The sequence below is a fragment of the Coregonus lavaretus genome, assembly GCF_964263955.1.
Source record: "Coregonus lavaretus genome assembly, contig: HAP1_SCAFFOLD_2293, whole genome shotgun sequence".
NCBI classification, from domain to species: domain Eukaryota; kingdom Metazoa; phylum Chordata; class Actinopteri; order Salmoniformes; family Salmonidae; genus Coregonus; species Coregonus lavaretus.
The window spans coordinates 1-19,037 of record NW_028162307.1 but is presented as its reverse complement, the minus strand read 5'-3'; the positions used below and the strand labels follow the sequence as shown (position 1 = coordinate 19,037).

Genomic DNA, 19,037 nt, shown 5'->3' with positions numbered 1-19,037 from the left:
GATTTTTTTGTTGTTATTCTGTCTCTCACTGTTCAAATAAACCTACCATTAAAATTATAGACTGATAATGTCTTTGTCAGTGGGCAAACGTACAAAATCAGCAGGGGATCAAATACTTTTTTCCCTCACTGTATATAGCCTCCCTACTGTTATTGTATTTTACTTGTGCTCTTTTTTTCTCAACACTTTTTTGTTATTGTTGTAATTTACTTTTTTATAAAAATAAAAATAAAAATAATGCATTGTTGGTTAAGGGCTGTAAGTAAGCATTTCACTGTAATGTCTACACCTGTTGTATTTGGCGCATGTGGCCAATAAAATTTGATTTGAATTGATTTTAGATTATTTGTATTTATGGTGAAGATCATCTGGAAATAGGTAACAGGAGAGTGCCTCAGGTATGAACTACACAAACTAAGTATATTTCTGTATATCCTGTTTATTTCTTATATCCAAGACTTCACTACACCTCCGCATCACAGAGGGAATAATAGAAAGCTGTCAACTAGACATCTGGATAGGATCATCACAGACCTTGTTGCATTGAACACGATGTGAGAACATTATTAAATGAACAAAGGCCGCTATGGCTTTCGAATAAATAACTTAAGTCTTTAACAGAGAATTGATTGTGAATGGCGATGCTTCTTTTTAATGTAAACTTGGCAAATGGAAAATGCACACTGAAGCCAAACGATGGTCTTATAGAAGATGTGCTGCTTAGCTTACCCATTGAACACAACAGACAAGCTGTTTACAAAGAAAGTAAGCAATTACTTTCCAGTTGTTGGGTGGGTGTGTAGAACTAAACAGATTAATAAATGCAGCATTTGCCTGAGAAACTAGTCACTTATGGTTGAATAGAATAGAGGGTGGATAAGAAGCACAGTGTGAAATGGGGGCAGCATACACACACACACACTTATAAATCAAAATCCACATTTGGAGAAGACAAGGCTTCACTTATAATAAAGAGTTGGATTTTCCTTGAGGGCTTAATTAAACCCTTAGAATCTAAGAGCTATTATCAGTCCCCAACCCTGCAGTGCCATCGACGGCATGGCCACTTTACCTATGAGTCACCAGCCATTAGGGCCCTCTGATATTTGTTAGGTAACAATATATCAACATAACTGTAACGTTGATGAGACATAAACATGTTTGTCTGGGGGGCTATATGGCATGATACCCCCCCATTAGTTATGTCTAGCCTATATAGGGAATAGGGTGCCATTTGGCACGCAACCCATGTGTTAAAGTAGGTGGTTACACACCAGTGCTCAGTCTGAAAGAAAAGGATCCTGCTTCTGGACACTAGGCAGTCAGACAGCGACCCACGTGGGTGGTTCTTCCCACATAATGAGGCTGCAGACTTCTAAATGATTAAAAACAGGTGCTGAGCAGGTAGTTGCTATGCAACAATCGGGTGCGAAGCTAGCAGTAGCAGCCAGGTGGGCTTCAGGAGAGAGGAGTGAGCACACACAGAGGGGGTTATTAGACACCTCGGAACACTGTGGGGAACTCTAAAAGGCTGCTGGAATCACAGGTAGGATGGAGACTTTTCCAGTTTAATAGGTAAAGTGCAGCTTGGGCTCGTCTGGTGAAAGAGAGTCGAGCATAGTGGTTCTTATTGTCAGACACACTCTAAATGTTTTCAAATTCAGAGTTGTAGGATTGAGTCCAGAGCACTATTGTAATACACAATACTGTATTGATTGCTTCTTTTCACATCCATTGTGTCAAATAATGAACATTCTGTCTGACCAGGCAAAATATATACACTTTTTTTTTTTGTAAAACATATAAAGGAGAAAATGAGGGACAAAGATGAAACACATTGGAGCTGATTGAACTTCTTCATGACACATTGATGCTATTTGAAAGTGAGATTGCCATTACCATCTATGACACCGGTTTATTTCTGAAATAATTATATCCACAGATAATAAGAGCCCATTCTCTCTTCAGTATTTGGAGTTGAGATTGGTTGAGCACAGTGGGTAACAGTGGGCTGAAACAAGTCTACCTCCCTCACCACCACAGTGGGAGGCTGGTAAGGGAGGATGGCGCATATGGATAGAATGTAATGAATGGTACCCTTACCACCACCTTCCCTGAATCACCACCACCACCTTCTCTCTATCTCCAATCCCTGGAGTTTAATTAGGCTTTCTAAGCTCTGTCTGAATAATGCAACACCTGAGCACACCTGAATGTCTCTGCTCAAACAGACAGAACGAGACAGAGAGACAGAGAGAGAGAGAGAGAGAGAAAGAGAGAGAGAGAGAGAGAGAGAGAGAGAGAGAGAGAGAGAGAGAGAGAGAGAGAGAGAAGAAATAAGGAAAAAGAGAGGGGGGGGGTAACTGGGCTTACATCTTTTTTCTTTCTTTTAAAAAAAGGGAATGACAATTTGAAATGTGTTTGAAAATGCAATGAAAAATACTTTACAAGACTACCATCTAGTGGTGTTTCTACACATTACAGCTGGAATGCACTGTGCATGTTTATGATTGATCAATGATCCTTCTCCAAGAGAGGAGATGGATGAGCAAATCAGAGACTAAGAAAATTATATGGGCACTGGTGGTACAGAGATGGCAGGAGCAGTGGAACAGCGACACTAAGGGCAGGCATCTATTCCATGTTCATAGTAAAGTCAGGGAGGGGAGGATGGTATGAAGGGACAGAAGAGAGGAGGCCATTTTTACAAGGCTAAGGGTGGGACACCGCCGGTATAATAAGCCATTAAATGTGATAGGAAAGCATCCAACAGGAAGGTGTGATTACTGCAAGGAAACAGAGACATTGGAGCATGTGCTGATACAGTGTGGGCAGTATGATAGGGAAAGATAGAGACTGAGTATCGGGGAGAATGGGATACTGTAATATAGTTTAAATAGCATACTGAGTTGAAGATCGTTAGATACAATCACAAATATTTTGTTATATTTTTTAAGAGAAACTAAGCTGGCAGGTAGGATTTAGTTCCTCCCAGTACAGTAGGTGGCGGTAATGCACCATAACGTTGGATGCCGATAAACCCCACAGAAGAGCGTCAGCTGTATTGACCATGTGACATTTGAAGATGGCTGCCTGCATGGAGAAAAAAAGAAATTCAGGTACGTGTCACTTAATCTCTGGATAACGCAAATAATTAACCCATATGACTCTCCCCATGTCTTTATTATAAGAGGTATATATGAACGCAATTTCCTATTGAAGAAATACCTAATTTAATACACGTTAATCTTGCTAAAGAAGTAGCCAGCTGTTCAATTTGCTAGCTACGTTAGCTGAGCCAGCTATACCTACCTGTCAAATGCCATTCTGACAGGATTTACTCATACAGTATCATGACTTTGATACAAATAAAGTAGTGAAGTAATTTGTATAATGTTTTGGGGAGTCAGTTATTCACAATGTGATATTGTGCTTGCTTGTGTACTCATTGGGGCCGATTCGGATTTAGGAACCTTATGCCTTTTCTACCCTTTTCCTACGTACTTCTCAGTATTTGGGATTCAGACTTACCTTATTCAGTCCCATAACGTGCTCTGCAGTTGTGGCTACCTTGCGTGCTCTGATTAAACTTCATTCAACCTCTGAAGACCCTCCCACTTGCTGGCCAACATATTTTCTTGTGGCGTTTTCATTCAACAAGGTTTTCAGTACATGTATTTATCTTAAGCCAACCATTTAAATACGGTGTACCTTTTTAGTTAGCATTTTGTCAACAGACACTAGAATATGTCGAGAAAATGGGTTCAGAATATTAGGGATCAATGAAAGAAAGCCATCTAAATATATGCATATTCCTCTGTTTCAGCACCAATTGGTAGATTTTAAAGGTGGTACACATATAATCTCTCCCCTATGTGGAAGCTAGGAGAATTGCAACAGCACTAGGCTGCATTCAAAACATATTTCCCCGTAACATGGCGGAGATTCATGCTTGAGCCTTTTACTTTCGGTTTTGGTCCACCAGCTTCAAACGACTGTAAAAATGATATTTTCTGTTATTGAAAATATATTTCACAGCGATTTAGATGGTACAATGATTCCCTACACGATTCAGTACTTGGTTTCTCACATAAACTGAAATTGAGCGAACAGTGTAGGATTTTTAGCAACCAGGAAATGACAGAGCGATTTCTACATTGGCTACTTGACCCGATTTCCACTAGATAACTCAGCCACAAAATATAATATAATGCAAAAAAAAAAATAATTGTGTAGCGCCTTTAAAAATAGTCTGATCTTGTAGATTATTTCGGTTGAGTATTTATGAATAATAAACAGGTTTGGAGAGCCTTTACACACGAAAGAAAGAAAATGGTGGTTTGATTCATTCTGAAAATTGCCACATTCTTCAACCAATGTAGGAATATTAGTGTACATGGAATTATAATAGGGAGAAAAGTTTACAATAGTAGGCTATACCCTCATTTATTGCCGGCACTAACCATGGAACTGTGTGATGACGCGGCCAAGTATTGCGCCATGCGTCGTGCTCTGTTATGGCTTGGTCTGCGCTCCGCTCCATAACGATTACTAATGATCCTCAGCAACAACCACACGGCCTTGACAGTGTTTACAGAGGAAGCAAATTTAAGGTAAACGAAACAATGGAATGAAATGGAATGATAATGTAGGCTATATCAACTGAAGGGAACTAACAGTAAATTGGCAGCTGAAATGTGTGGTTATTAGGCCTACTGACGGTGGCTAATATTTAACATGATAGAAATAGAAAACGGCTAAAGTCGGGGTAGCCTGTAATTAAGACATTCGAGAGTGCCCACCCTGCAAATTAAAAGGCCATACAATTTAAATTCTGTATAATGGCACAGCATTTCATCAACTTTACTATGGTAAAGTTGATATGCTACAGTTTGCTGCCATATGACTGGTTTCACATGTCTCCAGCGATTTATAAAGTAAAATAGATCTAAAACAAGTGTCATTTATATTTACAATTCCCTTATCCAAATGGACTACTAATTTAAGTAGCTCTTATCAATAGCTCTTATCAAGATGTAAATGAAAGTGCATGGAGAATGGTGTTTTATTGGGAAAAAATAAAGTAGATGCTTTTTCCACTTGAAACCGGAAGGTTTGCTAGACCTTATTCATGGTTTCTTTGCGCGCAAAGGTGGTGGAATTATTAGGGAATTAAGTCAAGGTCAGAATATGCCGTATCTGTAGACACACATCCGCCACAACTTCATATATTCGATCTCCACCCCAAACGAATAGCAGGTGAATAGCATGCTATTCTCATGCTTAAGTTCAAGGTCAGAATACGCATAGAGAAAAGTGCATAAAAAGTGAATTCCGTTTAATTTACGCGTGCTTAACTCAGGTCGGAAGAGGGCATTGTTCTTTTTTGGTCATATTGCTTAATATTTGTAATGCGCCATTTTTGAGAAGGGGTGAGAATCATATCAATTAAGCAATGTTTTAGAAGAGCATGTTTCACTCTCTCCCCTCAGATGAACAGGAGTGGATACTGGAGCCTCTGTGTTTCCCTGAGCAGCCTGCTACGGACATCGGCACCAACTCATCCTCTCATCATGACATGGAGGTGGTGACCTGTGTGCTCTGCTCTCACTCCGCCACTTTGTTAGAGAAGGACCGTCTCCTAAAGCACCTAGTACTGGAGCACAAGCTGGTCATCGCTGATGTCAAACTCATTGCTGACTTTCCTAAGTATGTAGCAGAGATATATATATATAGATATATATATAGATGTGTGTGTGTGTATACAAAACATTATTTTCATGACATAGACTGACCAGGTGAATCCAGGTGAAAGCTATGATCCCTTATTGATGTCACTTGTTAAATCCACTTCAATCAGTGTAGCTGAAGGGGAGGAGACTGCTTAAAGAAGGATTTTTAAGCCTTGAGACATGGATTGTGTACGTGTGCCATTCAGAGGGTGAATGGGCAAGACACAAAATGTGCCTTTTGAATTGGGTATGGTAGTAGGTTCCAGGCGCACCGGTTTGTGTCAAGAACTGCAACGCTGCTTGGTTTTTCACGCTCAACAGTTTCCTGTGTGTATCAAGAATGGTCCACCACCCATAGGACATCCAGCCAACTTTGCACAACTGTGGGAAACATGGGAGTCAACATGGGCCAGCAGCCCTGTGGAACGCTTTCAACACCTTGTAGAGGGCAAAGGGGGAGCAACTCAATATTAGGAAAGTGTTCTTAATGTTTGGTATACTCAGTATGTATGTATGTATGTGTGTGTAATATATATATATATATATATATATATATATATATATATATATATATATATATATATATATATATATCACACCTACTCATTCAAGGGTTTTTATATGTACTATTTTCTACATTGTAGAATAATAGAAGACGTCAAAACTATTAAATAACACATATGGAATCATGTAGTAACCAAAAAAGTGTTAAACAAATCAAAATAGATTTTAGATTCTTCAAAGTAGCCACCCTTTGCCTTGATGACAGCTTTGCACACTCTTGGCATTCTCTCCGTCAGCTTCATGAGGTAGTCACCTGGACTGCTTTTCCAACAGTCTTGAAGGAGTTCCCACATATGCTGAGCACTTGTTGGCTGCTTTTCCTTCACTCTGCGGTCCAACTCATCCCAAACCATCTCAATTGGGTTGAGGTCGGGTCATCTGATGCAGCACTCCATCACTCTCCTTCTTGGTCAAATAGCCCTTACACAGCCTGAAAAACAAATGATAGTCCCACTAAGCACAAACCAGATGGGATGGCATATTGCTGCAGAATGCTGTGGTAGCCATGCTGGTTAAATGGGCCTTGAATTCTAAATAAATCACTGACAGTGTCACCAGCAAAGCACCATCACACCTCCTCTTCCATGCTTCACGGTGGGAACCACAAATACGGAGAGCATCCGTTCACCTACAGTCGTGGTCAAAAGTTTTGAGAATTACACAAATACTAATTTTCAAAGTCTGCTGCCTCAGTTTTGATGATGGCAATTTGCATATACTCCAGAATGTCATGAAGAGTGATCAGATGAATTGCAATTAATTGCAAAGTCCCTCTTTGCCATGAAAATGAACTTAATCCCCAAAAACATTTCCACTGCATTTCAGCCTTGCCACAAAAGGACCAGCTGCCATCATGTCAGTGACTCTCTCGTTAACACAGGTGAGAGTGTTGACGAGGACAAGGCTGGAGATCACTCTGTCATGCTGATTGAGTTAGAATAACAGACTGGAAGCTTTAAAAGGAGGGTGGTGCTTGAAATCATTGTTCTTCCTCTGTTAACCATGGTTACCTGCAAGGAAACACGTGCTGTCATCATTGCTTTACACAAAAAGGGCTTCACAGGCAAGGATATTGCTGCTAGTAAGATTGTACCTAAATCAACCATTTATCGGATAATCAAGAACTTCAAGGAGAGAGGTTCACTTATTGTGAAGAAGGCATCAGGGCACCCAAGAAAGTCCAGCAAGCGCCAGGACCGTCTCCTAAAGTTGATTCAGCTGCGGGATCGGGGCACCACCAGTGCAGAGCTTGCTCAGGAATGGCAGCAGGCAGGTGTGAGTGCATCTTTTTATTTATTTTATTTAACCAGGTAGGCCAGTTGAGAACAAGTTCTCATTTACAACTGCGACCTGGCCAAGATGATAAAGCAAAGCAGTGCGATTTAAAAACAACACAGAGTTACACATGGGATAAACAAAACATACAGTCAATAACACAAATGAAAATCTATATACAGTGTGTGCAAATGTAGTTATGGAGGTAATGCAATAAATAGGCCATAGTAAAACATTATTACAATTTAGTATTAACACTGGAGTAAAAGATGTGCAGAAGATGATGTGCAAATAGAGATACTGGGGTGCAAATTAGAAAAATAAATAGCATAATTTGGGTGGGTTATTACAGATGGGCTGTGTACAGGTGCAGTGATCGGTAAGCTGCTCTGACAACTGATGCTTAAAGTTAGTGAGGGAGATAAGTCTCCAGCTTCAGAGATTTTTGCAGTTCGTTCCAGTCATTAGCAGCAGAGAACTGGAAGGAATGGCGGCCAAAAGAAATGTTGGCTTTGGGGATGACCAGTGAGATATACCTGCTGGAGCGCATACTATGGGTGGGTGTTGCTATGGTGACCAATGAGCTAAGATAAGGCGGGGATTTGCCTAGCAGAGATGTATAGATGACCTGGAGCCAGTGGGATTGGCAACAAATATGTAGTGAGGGCCAGCCAACGAGAGCATACAGGTCACAATGGTGGGGAGTATATGGGGCTTTGGTGACAAAACGGATGGCACTGTGATAGACTACATCCAATTTGCTGAGTAGAGTGTTGGAGGCTATTTTGTAAATGACATCGCCGAAGTCAAGGAATGGTAGGATAGTCAGTTTTACGAGTGCATGTTTGGTAGCATGAGTGAAGGAGGCTTTGTTGCAAAATAGGAAGCCAATTCTAGATTGGAGATGCTTAATGTGAGTCTGGAAGGAGAGTTTACGTTCTAACCAGACACCTAGGTATTTGTAGTTATCCACATATTCTAAGTCAGACCCGCCGAGAGTAGTGATTCTAGTCGGGCGGGCAAGTGCAAGCAGCGTTCGATTGAAGAGCATGCATTTAGTTTTACTAGCGTTTTAAGAGCAATTGGAGGCTATGGAAGGAGTGTTGTATGGCATTGAAGCTCGTTTGGAGGTTTGTTAACACAGTGTCCAATGAAGGGCCAGATGTATACAAAATGGTGTCGTCTGCGTAGAGGTGGATCTGAGAGTCACCAGCAGCAAGAGCGACATCATTGATATACACAGAAAATAGTCGGCCCGAGAATTGAACCCTGTGGCACCCCCATAGAGACTGCCAGAGGTCCAGACAACAGGCCCTCCGATTTGACACATTGAACTCTATCTGAGAGGTAGTTGGTGAACCAGGCAAGGCACTCAGTTGAGAAACCAAGGCTATTTAGTCTGCCAATAAGAATGCGGTGATTGACAGAGTCAAAAGCCTTGGCCAGGTCGATGAAGACGGCTGCACAATACTGTCTTTTACCGATTGCGGTTATAATATTGTTTAGGACCTTGAGCGTGGCCGAGGTGCACCCATGACCAGCTCGGAAACCAGATTACATAGCGGAGAAGGTACCGTCGGATTCGAAATGGTCAGTGATCTGTTTGTTAACTTGGCTTTCAAATACTTTCGAAAGGCAGGGCAGGATGGATATAGGTATGTAACAGTTTGGATCTAGTAAGTTGCAGCGGAGGGTGCAGAGCAGGTGGCCAGGGTAGGGGTAGCCAGGTGGAAAGCATGTCCAGCCGTAGCAAAATGCTTATTGAAATTATTGTATATTTATCGGTGTTGACAGTGTTTCCTAGCCTCAGTGCAGTGGGCAGCTGGGAGGAGGTGCTCTTATTCACCATGGACTTTAGTGTCCCAAAACTTTTTGGAGTTAGTGCTACAGGATGCAAATTTCTGTTTGAAAAAGCTAGCCTTTGCTTTCCTAACTGTTTGTGTATATTTGTTCCTGACTTCCCTGAAAAGTTGCATATCGTGGGGGCTGTTTGATGCTAATGCAGTACACCATAGGATGTTTTTGTGCTGGTCAAGGGCAGTCGAGTCTGGGGTGAACCAGGGGTTATATCTGTTCTTAGTTCGGAATTTTTTGAATGGGGCATGCTTATTTAAGATGGAGAGGAAAGCACTTTTTGAAGAACAACCAGGCATCCTCTACTGATGGAATGAGGTCAATATCCATCCAGGATACCCGGGCCAGGTCAATTAGAAAGGCCTGCTCGCTGAAGTTTTTTAGGGAGCGTTTGACAGTGATGAGGGGTGGTCGTTTGACCGCGGACCCATTACGGACGGAGGCAATGAGGCAGTGATCGCTGAGATCCTGGTTGAAGACAGCGGAGGTGTATTTAGAGGCTAAATTAGTCAGGATGATATCTATGAGGTTGCCCACGTTTACTGATTTTGTGTTGTACCTGGTAGGTTCCTTGATAATTTGTGTGAGATTGAGGGCATCTAGTTTAAATTGTAGGACGGCCGGGGTGTTAAGCATATCCCAGTTTAGGTCACCAAGCAGTACGAACTCTGCATGCAAAGTGAGGCAAGGTTAGAAGGGCAGCAAAGAAGCCACTTCTCTCCAGGAAAAACATCAGGGACAGACTGATATTCTGCAAAATGTACAGGGATTGGACCTTTGAGGACTGGGGTAAAGTCATTTTCTCTGATGAATCCCCTTTCCGATTGTTTGGGGCATCCGGAAAACACCTTGTCCGGAGAAAACAAGGTGCGCGCTACCATCAGTCCTGTGTCATGCCAACAGTAAAGCATCCTGAGACCATTCATGTGTGGGGTTGCTTCTCAGCCAAGGGAGTGGGCTCACTCACAATTTTGCCTAAGAACACAGCCATGAATAAAGAATGGTACCAACACATCCTCCGAGAGCAACTTCTCCCAACCATCCAAGAAAAGTTTGGTGACGACCAATGCCTTTTCCAGCATGATGGAGCACCTTGCCATGAGGTAAAAGTGATAACTAAGTGACTCGGGGAACAAAACATCGACATTTTGGGTCCATGGCCAGGAAACTCCCCAGACCTTAATCCCATTGAGAACTTGTGGTCGATCCTCAAGAGGCGGGTGGACAAACAAAAACCCACAACTTCTGACATACTCCAAGCATTGATTATGCAAGAATGGGCTGCCATCAGTCAGGATGTGGCTAAGAAGTTAATTGACAGCATGCCAGGGCGGATTGCAGAGGTCTTGAAAAAGAAGGGTCAACACTGCAAATATTGACTCTTTGCATAAACTTAATGTAATTGTCAATAAAAGCCTTTGACACTTATGGAATGCTTGTAATTGTACTTCAGTATACCATAGTAACATCTGACAAATATCTCATAACACTGAAGCAGCGAACTTTGTGAAGACCAATACTTGTGTCATTCTCAACTTTTGACCACAACTGTACTCTGCGTCTCACAAAGACACGGCAGTTGGAACCAAAAATCTCAAATTTGGACTCATCAGACCAAAGGACAGATTTCCACCGGTCTAATGTCCATTGTTTCTTAGCCCAAGCAAGTCTCTTCTTCTTATTGGTGTCCTTTACTAGTGGTTTCTTTGCAGCAATTCGACCATGAAGGCCTGATTCACGCCGTCTCCTCTGAACAGTTGATGTTGAGATGTGTCTGTTACTTGAACTCTGTGAAGCATGTTTTTGGGCTACAATTTCTGAGGCTGGTAAACTCTAATGAACTTATCCTCTGCAGCAGAGGTAACTCTGGGTCTTCCTTTCCTGTGGCGGTCTTCATAAGAGCCAGTTTTATCATAGCGCTTGATGGTTTTTGCGACTGCACTTGTAGAAACATAAAAAAGTTATTGAAATGTTCCGTATTGACTGACCTTCATGTCTTAAAGTAATGATGGACTGTCATTTCTCTTTGCTTATTTGAGCTGTTCTTGCCATAATATGGACTTGGTCTTTTACCAAGTAGGGCTATCTTCTGTATACCACCCCTACCTTGTCACAACACAACTGATAGGCTCAAACGCATTGAGAAGGAAATAAATTCTTGAAATGCATTCCAGGTGACTACCTCATGAAGCTGGTTGAGAGAACGCCAAGAGTGAGCAAAGCTGTCATCAAGCAAAGGGTGGCTATTTGAAGAATCTCAAATATAAAATATATTTTGATTTGTTTAACACTTTTTTGGTTACTACATGATACGTGTTATTTCATAGTTTTGATGTCTTCACTATTGTTCTACAATGTAGAAAATAGTAAAAATAAAGAAAAACCCTGGAATGAGTAGGTGTGTCCAAACTTTTGACTGTGTGTGTGTGTGTGTGTGTGTGTGTGTGTGTGTGTGTGTATACAGTACCAGTCAAAAGTTTGAACGTGGTCTGCGGTTGTGAGACCGGTTAAACGTACAGCCAAATTGTCTAAAACGACGTTGGAGGCAGCTTATGGTAGAAATGAACATTACATTATCTGGCAACAGCTCTGGTGGACATGCCAATTGCATGCTTCCTCAAAACTTGAGTCATCTGTGGCATTGTGTTGTGTGACAAAACTGCACATTTTAAAGTGGCCTTTTATTGTCCCCAGCACAAGGTGCACCTGTGTAGTGATCATGCTGTTTAATCAGCTTCTTGATATGCCACACCTGTCAGGTGGATTGTTTATCTTGGCTAAGGGATGTAAACAAATTTGTGCACAAAATTTGAGAGAAATAAGCTTTTTGTGCATATGAAAAATATCTGGGATTTTTTTATTTCAGCTCATGAAACATGGGATCAACACTTTACATGTTACGTTTTATATTTTTGTTCAGTGTATAAAATACATTTTCTACTGTATGTAGCCTCTGAGTCCTCCTGACCACAACTAGAATGGATCTATTTCTATGGTCCTGATTATCAAGTTCCCTATCACGATTGCGGCACAAGTTTGATGCGTTTGATCTATACAAACAGTTATAACACAGTAATAGCTGTCACGAAAACTGTGATAAATCACAAGGAGAGATTGTCAAGCGTGACTGGCTACGTTTTGTGTTCAGTTCCCTGCCTCTTCTACAGGGGAAATGCATCACATACTGCCTGTCTGTCACACTAAAATAAACTGTGTTCTACTGTGTCCATTTCTTTCAGATACATGCAATATTGGAAGAACAGAATCTCTGAGCAACCCATCACAGATTTCTGCAGTGTGATCAAGACTAACTCGCAGGGCCCTGTTGGTAAGTGGGATTTAATTTACTATAGAACAGATAGCCTGTAGGTTCACAATATGGCTGCTTCTACTTTACCCTGTTCTTGCATTATATTATTTAATATACCCTCTTGTTGTGCTTTTCAGAAAAACAGGAGCACTACTTCCTTCTGTGTGATGTCCTGCCAGAGGACAGGGTCCTCAGAGAACATCTCCAACAGAAACGACTGGTGAGTTACATTTTAGTCATTTAGCAGACTCTCTTATCTAGAGCGAGTTACAGGAGCAATTAGGGTTAAATGCCTTGCTCGACAGATTTGTCACTTAGTCAGCGCGGGATTCGAACCAGCGACCTTTCGGTTACTGGCCCAACGCTCTTAACCGCTAGGCTAACTGACACATTCTCAGAACAAGCGCTGCTGCGCTGGTTACTGCTCTATTTTATGTCAACAATATACTGTATGTCCCTGGGCTAATATTCACAAAGCATCTCAGAGTAGGAGCGCAGATCTAGGATCAGGTCTTCCCTGTCCATAGGAACATATTCTTCATTATCTGAAAGACAAAACTGATCCTAGATCAGCACTTCTACTCTGAAACACTTTGTGACCTCCCACTGGGACTGCATAGTTTAATTTATGCTATGTTATGATTTGTTTCTGGTATCGAGAAGTTCAGGATGCAAGAAAGTATTCGACCATTCAGATGGAGAGTTGATTCAGTCATTATTTAATGGTTACAGTACTGGATTCAATATGATAGGCGGTACGGACGTAGCCTCCTGTCATCTGAATGACTTCCATAGAAAATCTCTGTTTTATATAATGCTCTCCGAGCTACTTCTGTCCATCATCTGCCAACCATCATTGAGTGTCACTCATCTACTACCGTAGTATCACCCTACATGGTATCGTGTGGCACCCTAGCCAGGCCATTCCATCACATACTCCTTCTAAGATTAGCACCATTGGCCCCCAAACTATCTTGGCACACCGACCCTCTGTCACTCACCAGTGACCTCTATAACACATGGCGTGTCCTTGTCCTCTCTCCCACATGCAGCTCAGAAGTTTACAAACATTAATAATCTTGTATCAAAAAGTAATCATGCTAGTAACTCCCACTGTGTTGGTCCACAGGAGGAGATCCTGGAGCAGCAGCAGAGGGAGAGGGATGACGACAGCTTCCAGCGCATCTGCATGTTCTGCAATGACCAGTTCACTGGGAACAGGTCGTCACTGCTCAACCACATGGCCAGGGAGCACTCGTTCAGCGTGGGGCTGCCTGACAACATAGTGTACTGCGTAGAGTTCCTGGACCACCTACAGAGCAAACTGGATAAGTAAGTTAGAGTTTTTGGAATGGATATCCTTTTTACATTGTTTGTTTATGCTATTTTAAAAATGTGGAAATACAATTCTGGATGTCATCTGTAGTTTACTGATATTAGTAACGCTGTAGTAACGTTTTCCAGTACTTTTAGTTTTACTGTGAAGGAGAGCGCTGGTGGGTGTCACACTCATACAGGAATTAGCATTACTCAACCAAACGACATTTCACAGAGCTTTGAGTGTTTCATTGTTTTTTGTTTTCAGTCTGCAGTGCCTGTATTGTGAAAAAACATTCAGAGACAAGACGACACTGAAGGATCACATGAGAAAAAAACTGCACCGCAGAATCAATGGCAACAACCGCGAGTACGACCGCTTCTACATCATCAACTACCTGGTACGCTCACTGCTGTGTGTGGGTGGGTGGGTGGGGGTGTGGGTGTGAGAGCATATCTAACAAATAGAAATTCATATTACAAAATATTTGATCTGAAAATATACTATTTTCACAAATTGAATTTTGTTTAAAGTCTCATTAAATGTAAATAAAGTGATGAAGACTACGGTCTGTTTTCCCTGCTACAGGAGCTGGGGAAGACATGGGAAGAGGTCCAATCTGAGGATGATCGGGAGATGGTGGAGGATGAAGATGAGTAAGGATTGTCCTCGTGACACGGTCATAATTGTTGTTTGGGATGGTCAAATGACTTGTAATCTGTGTTCTCTAGGATTAAATGGTATGCACTGTTGCAGTGTTGTATTTACCATTTATTGAGGAAAGACTAATGGTGAATAGATTTTCTAATGGCTCTGTCTGTCCTCTCTTCAGTGATTGGTCAGACTGGCAGGCTCACCCAGTGTGTGCTGTGTGCCTGTTCTGTGAGCAGCAGTCAGAGAGCATGGACAAGATCTACACACACATGGAGGTAACACAATCCCCTAATGCATTTGTTGACAAATTAGGCCCATGCATTGCCTGTTTGGGACTAGCTACTTCAATATGGTTCATGGATCTGTTTTTCTTCACCATGTATTTTCAGGAAACCCACAGATTTGATCTGCACAAGTTGAAGACAGAACTCAGTGAGTAATATTGGACAACTGCTATGCTTGGTAGTACAAACCCCACCATAAAAGAAAAACACATCCATCCATCCAAATGAATGGTCATACCAGTCCTTCACATACTGGGGCTGCATTTACACAGGCAGCCAAATTATGATATTTTTCCACTAATTGGTCTTTTGACCATCCAGATCAGCTCTTTTGCCAATAATTAGGCAAAGGGTCAGAATTTGGTTGTCTGTGTAAACGCAGCCTAAGTGTCCTGATAAGCATGTCTTCTTCCAGATCTGCGGTTCTACCAGCAGGTCAAACTGGTCAACTATATCAGACGAGAGATCCACCAGTGCCGTTGCTATGGTTGCCAGGAGAAGTTTGGCTCCAAAGCTGAGGTTATACGTCATGTAATGGATGCAGGTCACGTGATGCAGCTACCAGAGACGTCAACCTGGGACCAGCCACAGTAAGTCTGGAGCTCTCATAATAACTGTCTGTGGAAAATGTATTGTTTACTTGTAATATTGTTAACTAAAACCATATTAAGAACAATAACAAGACTATTGTTTTACTACGGTTTAAACGTGATGTGTTATTGGAGTGCTGGATAAATGGTACTATTAAAGTATAATTGCTCAACTCTCCATCTGGTGGCTATTGTAACTGTTTCTGACGTCTAAGTGCTAGCCATTATTGTCCAACAGTCTAAGTGCCAGTCATTACAGCCCATACTCCCTGTCTCCACTTCAGATATTATTTCCCCACCTATGAGAACGATGCCCTCCTCTGTGCCTTGTCGGACAGTGAGAGTGAATCAGAACACACAGGCCCTTGGGGAGACGTCCCTGTCATAGCTGAGGACATCTCTAACCTGAGAGCCCTGAAGCAGACCAGCGTCCTCAACCACCTTCTGAAGAACACGGACAGCTCTAGTTAAAAAGCTGATGATGTTATATCATCTCAGTGGAGGCTGCTGAGGGGAGGACGGCTCATAATAATACCATAGAAACATTCCACCTATTCCGCTCCAGCCATTACCATGAGCCCGTCCTCCCCAATTAAGGTGCCACCAACCTCCTGTGAAATGTGTATGTCTATGGTCTGGACTCAGAGGGACACAGTACAACAACTTTTCTCACCTCTGAATCTCAACAAGACACTGATGCTCATCAGACCAGCACACATGTGCAGAAATGAACATGGCCTGTTTCAGAAGATAATTTCCTGAGCCTGGACTACGTTTATGTATGATTTAATATGCCATACTTGTGCAACATACCGGCAGATGAATTTAAGTTTCATACAGTATAATGATTGCTGACAAATGTGACCTCAAAGGCAGTTTATTTATGTTTCAGCAACTGACTGCAGAGATGTAACAATTGCTGAATGTAAATAAACATGATGAATATACTGTAACCGCTGGTTCCCTCTCATTTAGCTTGAATATACAATATGTGTATGAACACAACACTATATTTTCTAAAAACCCTGAGCTGCAGTAAAGTAAAAACATTCTACAGATGAAATTGGAATCTGTCTGACTTAGTAGAGAGGAGATAGACTGACTTCCATTTTAACATCTAGTGCTTTTTGTCAGCCTTCGTGGTCTTAGCATGAGTGATGTGTTGTGTGGCTTTGCCCAGAACCAGCTGCCGTATAGTCAACCCCAAACTGCAAAGTGGTCAGTGTCTCCACCACGTTGTTCACATCAGGACTCGCACTGAAACAGAAAACATATAGAAGTAACACGTTTTGGATAAGTAATACGTCCAGTTAAAATACATCACATTATCAAAATCATATTAATCATATAAGCAATGCATCCTGTCAAGACATATTTCAAAATAAATATTTGGGAATGTCTTTGAGTCAGATTATTTTCAGAATTTTAGAGGGAGAAAACATTACCTTCATCTCCACTGAGACACGGCTGAAGCAGGTGTGTAAGTTCAGAGTTTCTAAAAGTTACATGCAGCGCATTACATTTCAGGGCACTGAACCTAAAAAGCACAGACCTCGACCAGTCTCTGTCGTTTGGCATCTGTCTTGGCGATGAGCTCGGACCCCGCCAAGTCACACAGGGTCAGCGTATCGTGAGACGTCACCCCAGAGACACAATATGTACCCTCCACAGTCAGGGTGAGCAACAGGTGAGACCGAGAGCTGAGGGAGAGACTCCTAGCAATGTGTTCACAACCACACTGGTATTGACATCATGACCTGAGGTAGGCCTACCTTTCTATGTTCATATTGACATGACCTGAGGTAGGCCTACCTTTCTATGTTCATATTGACATCATGACCTGAGGTAGGCCTACCTTTCTATGTTCATATTGACATCATGACCTGAGGTAGGCCTACCTTTCTATGTTCATATTGACATCATGACCTGAGGTAGGCCTACTTTTCTATGTTCATATTGACATCATGACATGAGGTAGGCCTACCTTTCTATGTTCATATTGGTTGAGCCCATCTTTCATCACGTTCAGAATGTCGCTCTCGGTCTTCACCTCGACGTGGGTCAGCCCAGACACCGCGATGGACTTCCCCTGGGTCCGGATCTCTAAAGAACTGGTGGGACTTTGACAGGAGATCATTTAGGCCAGGGTTTCCCAAACTCTGTCCTGGGGCCCATCCTGGGTGCAAGTTTTGTTTTTTGCCCTAGCACTACACAGCTGATTCAAATAATCAAAGCTTGATTATGAGTTGGTTATTTGAATCACCTGTGTGGTTCTATGGCAAAAAACAAAACGTGGGCCCCAGGACCGAGTTAGGGAATCCCTGATTTAGGCTGTCGTAGTAGATTTCCAACATGGATATCTGAATAAAGGATAAATGACCCTTTAAGTAAACTTCTTCAGTATTGTTCTCTTCAATCTTTTTGCTGGGTTCAACATGAAATCATACCTTTAAAGTATGAGATTTTCTTTACATATTCACAGCAACTCTCTGACAGACCTAAGGACAGATACATAGAGGCAGGTTTGAGATCAGACACACACATCCATCAACATCAAACATGTCCATAACACGTACATAGTCCCACAAAAGAAACAGCAGTAAGAGGATTGTTTTGTTTCCCTGACTATGGTGCTCCAGCTGATAACATATTGATGGGCAGTATTCATATAGCATAATATGGCAATGAGACACAATTAGTCTCGCATGGCCCTCAGTGATAGGCTTTCACACTTCACCAAGGGAACCTAATGTATGTTGGATGTGTAAAGACATTGTAAAGAGAAATGTTGGTGAATTGTTTATAAAGAATTTCTTACATATTATATTACAAAAATACTTCTGTTAATTTTAACATGGTCAAAAATATTGGTAGTGCTTATTAATAGTGATGCAGCATTATATCCGACAGCTCCAAGTGAAGTGCTGCCAAAATGTTACCTGATATTGACTCCAGGTTTGACTTTGGTGCCCATCATGGTGTAAGTCTTCCCAGAGCTTGTCTGACCATAGGCTAGAATACAGACGCTATTGTATATCCAACCGCACAAGACCTTACTATGGGCAGGGTCCCTACAAATACTTCCTCCTGCATGGAGACGAATTGAGAGCCCACCGGCACAATATCTAATACCATCACACAACAAATGTCCTAATCACAGGAGCTTGGGGGCACCTTAATTGGGGAGGATGGGCTCGTGGTAATGGCTGGAGCGGAATAGGTGGAATGGTATCAAACACATGGTTTGCATGTGTTTGATGCTATTCCATTTGTGCCATTCCAGACATTATTATGAGCTGTCCTCCCCTTAGCAGCCTCCTGTGGTCCTAATCCATTGGGTTATGTGTTTCAATTCAATTCACCTACCTGTGAGGTGCTGAATGGTTAGACTTTATCAAAGAGGAACTTATTCTTGGTTCCCTTGTAGTTGACCAGAAGCTCCTGGTCTGAGGCTGC

The 19,037-nt window shown here is 41.9% G+C and overlaps 1 protein-coding gene across 1 annotated transcript; it reads left to right on the top strand.

The window, feature by feature from the left end:
- The first annotated feature begins 3,076 nt into the window (after positions 1 to 3,076).
- On the top strand, positions 3,077 to 16,981 carry LOC311119371 (zinc finger protein 277-like). Its single transcript, XM_084194083.1, has 11 exons — positions 3,077 to 3,119; positions 5,493 to 5,709; positions 12,665 to 12,753; positions 12,873 to 12,955; positions 13,865 to 14,067; positions 14,321 to 14,453; positions 14,642 to 14,709; positions 14,886 to 14,982; positions 15,097 to 15,139; positions 15,407 to 15,581; positions 15,866 to 16,981. The coding sequence occupies exons 1-11, from the start codon at positions 3,086 to 3,088 to the stop codon at positions 16,050 to 16,052; spliced, it is 1,329 nt and encodes a 442-aa protein (XP_084050209.1). The 5' UTR covers positions 3,077 to 3,085; the 3' UTR covers positions 16,053 to 16,981.
- The last annotated feature ends 2,056 nt before the right edge of the window (positions 16,982 to 19,037 follow it).

Coding starts and splice junctions, on each gene's coding strand:
- LOC311119371 (XM_084194083.1), top strand. CDS start 3,086: ATGGCTGCCTGCATGGAGAAAAAAAGAAATTCAG. Junction 12,754..12,872: donor TAACTCGCAGGGCCCTGTTG/GTAAGTGGGATT, acceptor TGTGCTTTTCAG/AAAAACAGGAGCACTACTTC. Junction 14,068..14,320: donor CTACAGAGCAAACTGGATAA/GTAAGTTAGAGT, acceptor TTTTGTTTTCAG/TCTGCAGTGCCTGTATTGTG.